This window comes from Dermochelys coriacea, chromosome 3 (genome assembly GCF_009764565.3).
Source record: "Dermochelys coriacea isolate rDerCor1 chromosome 3, rDerCor1.pri.v4, whole genome shotgun sequence".
In the NCBI taxonomy this organism is placed as follows: Eukaryota; Metazoa; Chordata; order Testudines; family Dermochelyidae; genus Dermochelys; species Dermochelys coriacea.
The window spans coordinates 179,933,137-179,946,029 of record NC_050070.1 but is presented as its reverse complement, the minus strand read 5'-3'; the positions used below and the strand labels follow the sequence as shown (position 1 = coordinate 179,946,029).

Sequence of the window (12,893 nt, the reverse complement as noted above, 5' to 3'; positions counted from 1 at the left end):
ACTGCATCTCAAACTTGCAGTCCTATGGATTTTAAATTATACTCACAAACTATTTAACCTGTTACATTTTCATCCCATTACAACTATTAGATTTTAATCAGGATAAATACAGATAGATTGTAAGAAAAACCTAAATTTCCAAACACATTTAAAGTTTTCCACAATAATAATGCAGGTTCAGTAAGTTGTAATAGTTTTGTATGTAAATTAAATGTCTTGTATGCAACTCCTAGTGAAATAAAACTTCTCTTTTTCTCACTTTTACTGCAGCCCGACACATGTCAGCAACCATCCGACCAGCAACTCTTGTCTCAAATATATTTGAAACAGCGAAGTTAAAAACTTTTTCCAAAGCAACCTAAGTGGAATACAGAAGAGGAAAAAATTTATCTCATCAACCATCTTTTGAACAGAGCAATGTACTGCAGTACTGTACATATGAATAGAGGTGATGCATGTGTGTGGCAAATCATGTCCTCATTGTTATTCTGTAAAATGTTACTGTCAAAAGCGCATGTCAAAGAAAAGCAGAAGAAACATGGAACTGGAAAGTCAGAAATAGATATTCCGCAGAATCATTTTAAATACTCAGAATGCTTGAAAGTTTAGTATGGAGAGATCACCCATTCAATTAGCTTTAGTTATAGATGTTGTGTAGTGTAGTGCGGGGAGGGAAGGGGGGAGGAAGAAGGGGAAAGACAGCAACTTATTGACAGAGAGAAAATCCTGCATAGTTCCTTGCTTGTATGGCATGGCTGGCTTGTTACAGGAAGCTTCTGCAGACTATGTCAAGTTCACTGCATTGGAAGATAAGGATGCTACAATATGTTTGGGACAAAGAGCTTCACAGTCTGAGAACTTTTCCCCCATGCATCCGACGAAGCAAGCTGTAGCTCACGAAAGCTTATTCTCAAATAAATGTGTTAGTCTCTAAGGTGCCACAAGTACTCCTTTTCTTTTTTCCCCCAAGTAACTTTCACTTTGTTACAACATGAGAAGAAAATAGACGCTCACAGAAAAGAAATTTTCCTGCAACAGCTACAACTTAAAAGATAAAGGGTGGGCATCACCACTGAAAATGCTTCAAATACAGGTAACTCTTATATTAAGCATGGCAATATTTTTAAGTCTTTGATTTTTTTGTAAGGTTGTATTTTCTCATTAATAAAGTCAGGGGTCCGATGACATTGAGTGTAGAAAAAAAAAACAACACACATAAGTAGCGCCCCAGATGATGCCGTATTGGGATACTGCCATCGATATTGGCAAATATACTCCTCAGGGGAGTTCCCCATGGGAATGAAGGCAGCTAGAGGAAATCTAAGACCTATTGCTGGTTAGCAGGGGAAGTCTATATCCAATATCCAATTCAGCTTTAGGATGCTTCCAAAAAGACACACACACAAAAGAAGAGGTTTTCATCAAGTAAGCCACAGAACTCTTCAGAGAAGTATCCCACTCCCTCTGTGGTAGGCTCTCACCTCTCTGCCTCTCCCTCCTCACAACTGAGTGGCCCAAAACACACGTTTTCCTGCCACCATATTGGGTGAAAGGAGCCAGATCCTGGCAATGGTGCTGGACCAGTTCTAGATCAGCTGCTTTCCCTGCCTCCACTTTGGATTTTCAGAAGGTTTGCAAACTGGAGGTTTAGTTCCTATCCCCACATACAAGCATCTTTACTTTTCCTCACATCCTACAAAGCTAGACCCATAGAAGGGGAAGAGCCTTAAACATTTTGTTAAGTGCCATTTAAAAGAAAAGAGCTTAATTCTGTCACCTATCTGTAGGACAAGTTAGATAAAATGCAGTGCAGCCTGCAGGTGACTACTTACTATCCAAATAATGAAACAATTAACCCATTCAACTGGAAGATATACAGATTAATACTTTATAACAGCAACAACACTTAGAAGGTTTATATTAAACCAAAAGAAGCCATACAAACTACTATTTTTCATGAACGCTTGATGAAGCGGCTTAATTTTTGCATGCTAAGTGTCCAAACACACATGAACTGTAATTTAAATATCACAAGGACAGAGTTTTTACTATAAGATTCAGGGAAGGACTTTGCTTATAACACTGGTGGACAGAGAAGCCACAGTAATAGCGATTTCAAACCTCTGGGGGAGAGAAGACGGTATCTGGGACTTCAGTAGTCACCACTAGCAGATGAATGGGGAACCTTGCTAAACCAAATTGACCTCTACTTTAGATTTAGATTTTAGATTATCTGTTAGTAAGAGTATTAAGTGTAGAGCATACACTTTAGAGTAAGTTTTAGCTAAGACTTTTGTACTGGAGCACATCATTGTAGTATTTGACAAAGCAGACATCATGAAGCATTTAGCTCTTCTTTTCCAGGTTCTCATCAGAAGTCCAAATGTGCGGCCATTATCGAGAGAGAAGTTTCAAATGTGCAAGCGCTTCGCTATCATAGAAAGAACAAAATCCTCCTTGTACAAAACTGAAAATGAACCAAAGGTAAACATTTTCTTTTTTCAGTACAAAAGTTCCACATACCTTAAATATCTCTTTTGAACACTGAGTGAGGATTGTACTGAAAGTGGAAGAGAGACCTAATTCCACTAAACTCTCGAGATGAGTCATCTTCTCGGTCTCAGTCTCCTCTCTAGTTTGTTCTAGTGTGCTACTTTCTATGAGTCCAAAACATCTACATAATTGGAACAAATCAAAATTTAGTAAATGAATAAAAAAGAATCTTACTTTGAAGATTTTCATGCTGAGAGAGGCTATCCTTCAACAAAAAAAACTTCAAAAACAGACTCCAACGAGAGACTGCTGAATTGGAATTAATTTGCAAACTGGATACAATTAACTTAGGCTTGAATAGAGACTGGGAGTGGATGGTCATTACATAAAGTAAAACTATTTCCCCATGTTATTTCTCCCCCCCACCCCTCCACCCCTCCCCCCACTGTTTCTCAGACATTCTTGTTAACTGCTGGAAATGGCCCACCTTGATTATCACCACAAAGGTTTTCCTCCTTCCCCCCCTCCTTCCTGCTGGTAATAGCTCATCTTAAGTGATCACTCTCCTTACAGTGTGTATGATAAAATCCATTGTTTCATCTTCTCTGTGTGTGTATATAAATCTCCCCACTATATTTTCCATCGAATGCATCCAATGAAGTGAGCTGTAGCTCATGAAAGCTTATGCTCAAATAAATTTGTTAGTCTCTAAGGTGCCATAAGTACTCCTTTTCTTATATACACTTACCTGTCCATAAACTGCAGAACAAAATCTTCAAATTCAGCAGTAGCAGAGCACAATTCTCTCTCCACCTACAGTTTTCCAATGTAAAGAAGAAAGACTCTGAATGTTTAACTTTCCTAATTAAATATATATTTATATTCCCTAAATTACTACCTTTTAAAAAATACTTTCTAAGTAAGGTTAACACTTGGATCGACAGACTGGAGAACTTAGTATTGCAGTCCGTTTTATCTACAGTACAAGAAGGGAGCCACAATCCAATCTTCTTTATACTGTCCTACCAGCATGCCTGGCCCTGCAATCTGGTGGTTTAACCTCTGAGGGTGAAAGTAGTTCAGTCTCCACGGCCATTAAATCCTTGGCCTCAGCTATCTCCAACAAGGATGTCAATTAGTGCTAATTGTGATGGTAGATTTTTTCATGTTATCTGTACACTAGGAACTCTGGGTGCAAACTCTTGCTATATTTTCGTGAGTGCTGTGATTTTGTGGTATTAACATTGAATGTGAATGAGAAGTCTCTGGCAGCTCAGAATTTCTGCCTGAGCTAACTGATGGTACAGTTCTGAACACAGCCATAAAGGGCCACTGCTCAGAGACTAAACTGCAAGAATTGGACTTCAGCTGCCACCAGCAGGGGCCACTGCTCTATTTATAGAATCCATTTGCTCCCCAGCTTATACAGTTTGTGTCAAGCCTGGGAACAACAGACTGTGGGGCAAGCAAAGAAGTGGGGGAGGAGAGGCAGAGGGTGGCACGGGGTGAGGAGCTGCATCCGTGGGCCACTCCTACCCAGTCCTCTCCTCTATTCAAACACTAAGTGGGGAGAGGAAGGGATCACAGAATCAAAGGTGAGTGGCAAATCGGGGAGCACAGCAGAGAACTGTTTCCAGGCATGGGTGCTGGATGGAGGCAGTGTTTAGGGGACGCAGATGGAGCAAGGAGGACAGTGCCCAAAGGAAGGGAGGGGGTAGCAGAGGACAGATCAAAGAGTTGAGATCAAAGCCTGGGGAAGGGATGGTTTTGGATAAGGGCCCCACCTATCCACTAGCAGTGAATGGGAAAAGGTCCCCCAGTTTGTGTGGTGCATTTTAGGATGATTTCAATTAAATGATCATGCACAAAAAGGGTGATTTCCCATAAGAGTTCAAAACTGACAAAAAAGCAGCAAGGCACTTGCTTGCTTATTATTAAGAAAATCATTTCCATTTTTGGATTTGTGAAGGTGGCAATCATGGAAACTCAATGTTCAAACTCCTTTCCAAGAGGCTACCAAATAGCTAAATTATTAATTTTAGGCAATACCAAATTGGGCCAGATTTGGACTAAAAATGAGAGATGGAATATATCTCATTAACAAATCTTCAGTCTACATTCTTCGTTGGATTTATTGTAAACACATTAAAAGGGCACTACCACGTGGTTTTACAGAACCTAACACTAACAGAAGGCTATGGTTTTTGGGTTTTTTTGAGTATCAAATACAGTTTGGATTTAAAATACCTCCAAACACTGCAATATTGTACTAATGTATGATAACTGAGAAGTGAAAAGGGATCACTTTTCATTGCTCAGTTCAGTAAACCTAAACAGTGAAACCATTTAAGATTTTGAAAATTATTTCTTTTATATTAAGCTGTTACTAATAGGAAGTGTGTTATTTTTAACTATGCAGGGCAACACGATGCCCCTCTAAGACTCTTGGTAACGCACTTGTACAAGAAAGCAGTTAAATTGTATTCCTGTAGAGAGATCATTACTATCATTGTACCATGAGAGTAAGCAATGTTTTGTAGTTTATATTTTATGTCTAGGAAGCATTCTTACCTCTGTGAGATCATCTCTCTCTTGCAGCACAGATGAACAATCTACTAAAGGCACCAGAGTAGAAAACGTTGCAATAAACTGGAATGTGATCTGTTGGGAGTTGCAAATATGTCTCAACGCATATTATCACATTATACATATTAAAAGCTGATGAGATTTAAAACAATCTATGGGATTTAAAGCTTGAGGCATTAATTAGAACAGGAAATCTTTACAAACTTTCTGTAAAAAAAATGAGAAAAAAATTAGTTGTTTTGGAAACTTTTATTAATATCTTTCATTCAAAGCAGAAAACTTCTGTACTGGTTACTACCAAAATCAAGTACAGAAAATAATTCCATTTTCAGTAAGATTATCTTATTTTGTACAATTCAATTATGGAATTTTAAGGAAGAGACTTCCAACCTAAAATGTAAAATATGCATAGGTATGCTACATTGAAAGATGCACCAAATGTTGAAAGTGACATTAGATGACAAATATATATTGTTTAAATACCTGATCAGCATAAGTCCCTAAGATATGGGCATTTCAGACCTGATCCAATGCCCACTGAAATCAGTGGGCATCTTTCCGTTTACTTCAATGAACTTTAGATCAGACCCTTAGGATATGTCCACACTGCAAATTAAGGTGCATTTGTAATGAAGGTAGGGGTACTTGTGCTAGCTTTAATCTAGTTAGTGCGGGTAATAATAGTAATGAAGATATGACAGCACAGGCTTCAGCATGAGCTAGACAACCCATTGCAAGCCCATCGGGGACCCTGTGAGTGTACACAGATTGCTGTGTCTGCTGCCAAGTCTTCCCTGCTATCATTACCTGTGCTAGCTAGGTTAAAGCTAGTGTGGGTCTGCTTACCTGCATTACCATTACATCTGAATTTCAAATGTAGACACACTCTTAGAGGCAAATTTCTGCCCCCATCCCTTGCACAGATGTGCAATAACCAAACGTGCCATTCAGTTCACTGAGCTGAAGGCTATGCAAGGTGAGTCCACTGTATATGCACTGCAGAGTACTGCTGTACAGCAGCATAGAAGGGTGGTCTATGACAAGCCACGAAGCGTGGTCAGTGAATCCACAAATTACATGGATTGCCTGGCTAAAATCCATCCAGATGCTGCAGTAATAAATAGATGCTCTGTGCCATAGCTTCGATATATTTTTTTGGGGATATAAGGAATTTTGTCTCCAATTCTCACATAGGTCTCTTGCCTAAAAACCTTCTATATGTCAGAATTCAACTGCACTTTATATTGCAGCTCCATTTATAAACTGTTTTACTAAGGGTCAATTTGTGATTATAGGTTAGGCCACAATTTAATCACGGGTATTTTTAGTAAAAGTCACAAAGTTAGACAGGTCACGGGCCAGTCACAGGACCGCTGCCCAGCAGACCACAGCTGCTTCGGCCGGCCACCCACCAGAGCAGCAGCTGATATGTCTATCCCAGGGGCCACCTGAGCAGCTGGCCCCGGAGCCAGCTACTTGAGCTGCCCTAAGGTCAGGCACACTGGCACCTGCAGAAATCACAGAGGTCACAGAATGTCACGGAATCTGTAACTTCCGAAACCTCCATGACAGACACGGAGCCCTAATTATGGGTGATTTAATAAATGGTTAATCAACCGTTATATCTTTATGGAGGTCAACAAGTTGCTTATAATGATCTATACTTTTTACTGATGCACTGAGGGTTATCTATGTACACACACTATTCATATCTGTAATATGTTTATAACATCTATTAATCATTTATTAATCTTTTATAAATGGAACCTTAATATGAAGAGTAACCTAAAATCCTTTGGAAACATAATCTGAGATCAAAATTAAAGAGCCTTCAAAGTAACTTTAAATAGACAGACTGTATTTTATACTTTAGGAAAATCTGAGATTTATATACTTACCATGCATTTACTAAAGTCATTTGGATCCACACCAGGCAACGCTCTCATCAACAGAGGTAGCATGTGCGTTGGACCTTCAGGAAACCACTTGCCCCCAGACACCAGGCTACGAGCTACGCCAATTACGCAGCTTAAAGTAGCTGTGAGCTGATGAGGTTCTGTTAATGTCTCTAGTGCAGGGTATGTTCTACAAAGTTTGAAGAAAAAGACAGATTAAAAACAGCTAAAAATTGTAAACTTCTAAAAGAAAAACCATACCTGATGAAATTAGATAAACAATACTATGTCAGTTTAACATGTTCCTTTTAGAAATTATCCAATAGTCCAAACCTTTTGTTGTATTTCACTGCACAGTGAATTTAATAACTCCTTTCTTTTAAAACATGCTCCTCTCATCTGAGTAGAGCTGTTCACCACCAGTGTCCCACAGAATTATTGTTGAATAAATTATGGGTGATTCCAGTACATGGTCTGGACTAGATCCAGGGCTATAAAATTAAAAACAAAACAAAAACTAAAGACTGACTATTACAGGTGCTATGGGTCAGTCAAAAAAGCCCATATTATTAAAATACTATACAAATGGTTCAGATATTATTTAAAATATGAGCTCTTTATGGATTTCAAAAATTATATGTAGGACAAAATATTGGTCTTTATTGTCTCTAAATACCAAAATTAAATAAAGATGTAACGTTTAATAGTTTTATATTAACCCATTAACTGAAGAAAGGCCTGTATTTCAAGACATCTTGTTAAAAATTAAAGCTCACATTTATTACACAAATAAAATACTGGAGTTGAATTTTTACCTGTCCTGTGCTTTTTTATATAAGGCACTTCTTTAGCACCCCATATAGTGATAATTGTGAAATAATTCCTATTATTGTCATGACAATTCAAAGACATACTGAGTCACCGTGTCACATCTGCACTACTTCATTCAAAACACACTAAATTACAAGTCTCAGATGTGCCTACACAGAACAGAGCATTGCATTACGTGTATTGAGACAAAAGCATTTAGCAATATAAACCTTATTATGCTCCACCACTCAATTATGCAGTCATCACTAACCCAGAATAAATACATTACCACTGTTGCCTTACTTAGAAGAGCAGATATGTTATTTTTATAAGTAACAAATGTAGCGAGTAAATAAAGGAATGTGGAAAGTTAATTTTTCAGACGCTGCAAAGTTCAATTATATTCTCAGGAAGGGGATGGTGCAATGGTTTTACAATTTTGATCGTTTGAAGGGAAATGGTAAGAACAGTAAAGGGGATTATGTTGTTGCCAGTTCATTTGATTTTTATAGTGAATTTCAATTATAGTTGGGGGCCCAAAACATTCCAGATGAGTGCTATTTTTGCAGTTTTCTTGTAAAATCAAAGGCAACATCAAAGCAAATTTTTTACCTACCTGTAACAATACAGGTACAATGCATCATTTGTCAAAAAAATTGAAAAATCAATACAAGTATGTAATATATTACACACTTTTTGCTACTCAAATAACATTAAAGATACTTATGTAAACTTTGGCCCAGACTGTGAGCTGTGACAAAGAGAGTTCAGCACAGCTCAGGAGTGAGGGGTGCAAAACTGGCTTACAGTTGATCCTGAAACTGTCTGTTGACAGTCTCCATCATAAATTAGAGCAGCTTGAAGGCAATTCTAATTTATGCTAGCTAGCAACAGTCCCAGCCATTCCAGGAACCAGGGAGCAGCCGAGCACAAAAAGTAAAAAGCACTTCCTCCTTCACTTGGCAACACCCCGACTAACCTAGTTGCAGGGATGGGTGTGGATGCGATCTAATTCAGCAGCTCCCCCAGCCCAAGTACTGCCTTTCATCAAGGAAATACTTCTGTGGCTCACTATGGCTGCTGGGGGGCAAGCTCTGAATTTATATTTGAAGTAATGTTTCTTCATTGTAACTTACTTTTCAAGTACAGGTGGAATTACTAACTCAGGACGCATTAGTGCAAGATTTTGTAAGGCTTGCGCAGCCTCTAGGCTTCCAGTTTTACTAAACATAGCCAGAAGGACAGGTTGAATAATGCATTCTACAAAGTCTGTAACATCTTGATCAGCAAGTTTATGGCTATCAGGCACAGGAGTTAGCCAAGTCTTCTTCTTGTAACGCTCACGATGCAGTCTTCTAACAACACTACTTGGTAACCTTTGAAGCAGTTTCATCAACTTGTTCTGTTGGATATATAACCAGAGGAAACAATCAATTTCAAGTAATTAGCAGTGAGAATGGACAGTGGCAAAAACCTGATATAGCCTTCCTATACCAGGAACTCAAAAATAAGATGTGTTAACTTCAGGAGAGTTGCTCAAAATGGATAAGAACCACAGGAATGTAGTAAACCTAAATGTTCAGAATTCACTATGAGAATTCAGTTCCCAGAACATTACAAGCTACACTGTACATGTCATTCCTAATCATTTCTATAAACACTTAGAACACATGCTTATATACTCTGTACAGTGACTAAATTAGCTCTAGAAAAAACTCAGATAAATGAAGATTATTTACCAGCAATGGAGATCTTCCATAAATATGAATGTGAAGAGGATATGCTTGAAACATTCTGGAATATGTAAGCCATCCTGTGATCTTGGAGCTGCTCAGGAATGAGGCAGGACTCTGGCATGAGTTAGAGCAGCCTTGCCACTAACTTGTGCCAGCTACCAGGGGAGATGCCCTCCACTGCCTGGTAGAGGACCCATTACAATACCTCTAAGCCATCCAAGGATCCTCTGAGGGTCAAGAAACCCAGCTTTAAGGTTGTTAAGGGATCTACCCCACTTCATGGACTGTATTTGCAGAGTAGGTTGGGAAAGGTACCTGCCCTTGTGTCCACTATTCACATGTATCAATATCTATTTCCAGTGACAAAGAGTTAATGTAAAAAACACCACGAAAGACTAGGTTAACCTGGTCTGTGAACCAAACCTAATTTATGACTGTACTGCTGGAATTCAGTGCAGCGAATTGTTCACCAGAAATATTTGCACCAGTAATATTTGCAATAGTAAATTGCCTTTTAGTAAGCTCCTTTCTGCCCTAACTTACGCACAAGCAACTCCCATTCAAGAAAGTTGTATGAAGGTAGAATTGGATCCAATAATTTTTCATATGTTTTTCTAGGATACTTCTAATTAAAAATAATTGTTTGAGATTAAAAAAGCTCATTTTATCTCCGAAAGGTACTGTGCACAGAGAGATATATAAAAATCCAGTTCTGTTGAGAACTGTAACATCAATTTTAACTGTGAAAACTAAGCTACAGTCTAAATTCAATACTAAATATTAGCAAAATGTAGACATAAAATAGCATGTAACAAAAATAGCATAAAATGTTAAATAGTGGATTTTTAGCTGTGCTTTTAACAAAAGTTCAGTTCATGTTGATTAATCAAAGGTAGATTCTGCTATACTTACAAATGTAGGTCAGTATTGTATCATATTCTCTTAATGAGGAAAGTGTGCTTCAGACACTGGAATCATACTATCAATTATTTCAAAATCAGGTTTTACTAGGTGCTTGAAAAACTGACAGACACAACAGAGACTAGCAGCAAGTTTAATTTGACATGTTCATTTTCACTGCTTGTACTGTAAGACAGTTAAAAAATAAACCATGTTTTCTTAATAGATAGTGGTAGTTTTCTGGCTCCTTTTAATTTCACACATCACATTAGTGTTTTCGTGGAAATTTATTTTTTAAAGTATATACATAGTCCATAGTAATCTATTATATGATGAAATTGTTTGCATAAAGCAGCATATACTCTTTTACTAAGAGCGAAGAGCACAGTAGTGAAAAATTCAGGATAAAATTATAATCCCACTCCAAATTTAAAATCTTTAGTCTTAAAATCAAAGCATAACAAACTCACCAGCCAGCGACCATTATTTGAAGGATGGTAAAAAGATGCAATACTATTGAATAATCCAGACAAGTGCTTCTGTACTAGTTTACTTGGTCCACCCTGTCCAAAACCAAATACATATATATTTAATCTACTTAACTAGAAGAGCATGAAAAAGGACACTGTAGAGGTCAGAAATCAAGTTTAACCTACCCAAAATAGATTATTCAGCATCATGAGACAAGTTAAAGATAGATATAGTATCCTTCCATAACAAATGCAACTTGGATTAACTAACAAACTATTAACTCAAATCACTGGGCTTGGTTTTGGTCACAGAAACATTCTATTACCTCTTTCTGCTTTTCTTCTGTTCTTGCGAACAGAAAGAGTTTTAAAGTTTGCAAGAATTCCACTTCTATCTATTTTTAGAACTATCTTTCTTAAAGTATCTTTTTATATATAACAAATGCCATGCAATATTACAGTCTGAGGAAGATGGGCAGGAAAAAGGAAACTGCAATATTCTGGTAACTTATTATTGAAGACAAATTCAAACTACTGTGCAAAGGATACTGAACTTTTGTTCAGCTTTTAGTGAAGAATGGCAGTGTCACTAAAAATACCCAAGACCAGACATAGGAAGCCTAATAATTGAAAGAAATATACATAGGCTTGGAAGGATTAGATTCTTATTCGGTTATATCAGTTTCACCATCAACAAACCAACAGAAAAATATTTCCATGAATGATAATCAAAAATTACAGATAGGCTAAGAAAGAAAAATACTGCTTAAGAACTTATTAGAATTTCATTTAAGAAAATTTGCTTTGCATACTCTGACATGTGATGTTAACAACTTGTGTTTTACCAGTTACAAAGATTTAATTTTACTAAATCTCAATGTCTTCTCCAATTAAATAACTCTTGTTTGACACCCCCTCCCATAATTTCTCGAAACTGTGAAAATTTAAATAGATAAAAAAATCTAAAATGCTTAAAAATAATCATCAATATTATTGGTCAAAATTGTAAAAAAAATAAATAAATAAATAAAAATCAAATTTTGCCAACTCTAAATATACATTATTGTAAGTGGGGTGGCTGATTTCTCTTAGAAATTCATATTCAAATTTTTATATATCTAAGAAAGTTAATAGGAGGTTCTTAACCCAGTATTAAGAGCAGCACAGCTGTAAGTCAGTAAGAATAAAAAGCAAGTTACCTGAGATTTGAACCTTGTAATGAGGCAGAATGGCCTCCCTCCGGACTTGAGAGCGAGGGACCACTAATTCCTCCAGTGAGCAGAGCCAGACCCGCCCTTCCCCCCCAACCAGAAGTACCAGGGTGGAACTGGAAGTTATAGGAAAAGCCCTGCCGCTCAGGTGAGTAGGAGCCACAGAAGAAGATATACCTCTCCAGTCTGCTGCTACAGCCAAGCCGACGGTGTGCAGTGCCTTGCCTCTGGAGGAGACTATGTAACACTGCACCCCATATTCTTCAGATATTATGATGATATGATTATGGCATAATTCTGATGTATTTTACGCAAGATAGGTCATGTGAGATATCATTGTAAAAGTTATGATTTACTGAATATGATTATCCTATTTGTATGCATTATCATTTTGTATCTGAAGTTAGGAATATTGACTATGCATCTGTGTTACAAATGTGAGCACACATGGAACGCCCACTAGACAAAGGACTTTCAGTCTAGATGGCTGTCTGGGAAGAGCCCGTTCAAGTTAATGAACAATAGGCCTTAAAAGAAGCCTCATTTCACACCTGGGGGGCCTTACTGAGGATGCTACAAACAGCCTTCGACTCATGGCTGCTATGACACTACAGGGACATATGACCATGTTACCTGGTGCTGGACTCCATCTTGGGATATCAGTGTTTTTCCACTGACTGGCATGGGAACCAAGCTTTGAAACAAAGGGTTCCTGCCAAATGCAAAGGCTATTTAAGGCAGGGGAGGGACATCATTGTGGTTCTTCACTGACTCCCCATCCAAAGAGACTCC

The 12,893-nt window shown here is 37.8% G+C and overlaps 1 protein-coding gene across 4 annotated transcripts in view; it reads right to left on the bottom strand.

Moving 5' to 3' along the window:
* PSME4 (proteasome activator subunit 4) overlaps positions 1–12,893 on the bottom strand; it is a 228,156-nt gene that overhangs the window by 139,778 nt on the left and 75,485 nt on the right. For 3 of the 4 annotated variants that reach the window (XM_038397749.2, XM_043511904.1, XM_043511905.1), the window contains exons 9-15: positions 10,891–10,983; positions 8,921–9,186; positions 6,978–7,164; positions 5,065–5,154; positions 3,242–3,306; positions 2,524–2,674; positions 260–358 (exon numbers count right to left, since the gene is read on the bottom strand). In XM_038397749.2, the coding sequence (XP_038253677.1) occupies positions 260–358; positions 2,524–2,674; positions 3,242–3,306; positions 5,065–5,154; positions 6,978–7,164; positions 8,921–9,186; positions 10,891–10,983 (951 nt within the window). The remainder of the gene's footprint in view (positions 1–259; positions 359–2,523; positions 2,675–3,241; positions 3,307–5,064; positions 5,155–6,977; positions 7,165–8,920; positions 9,187–10,890; positions 10,984–12,893) is intronic. The other variant, XM_043511903.1, reaches the window with a different exon arrangement.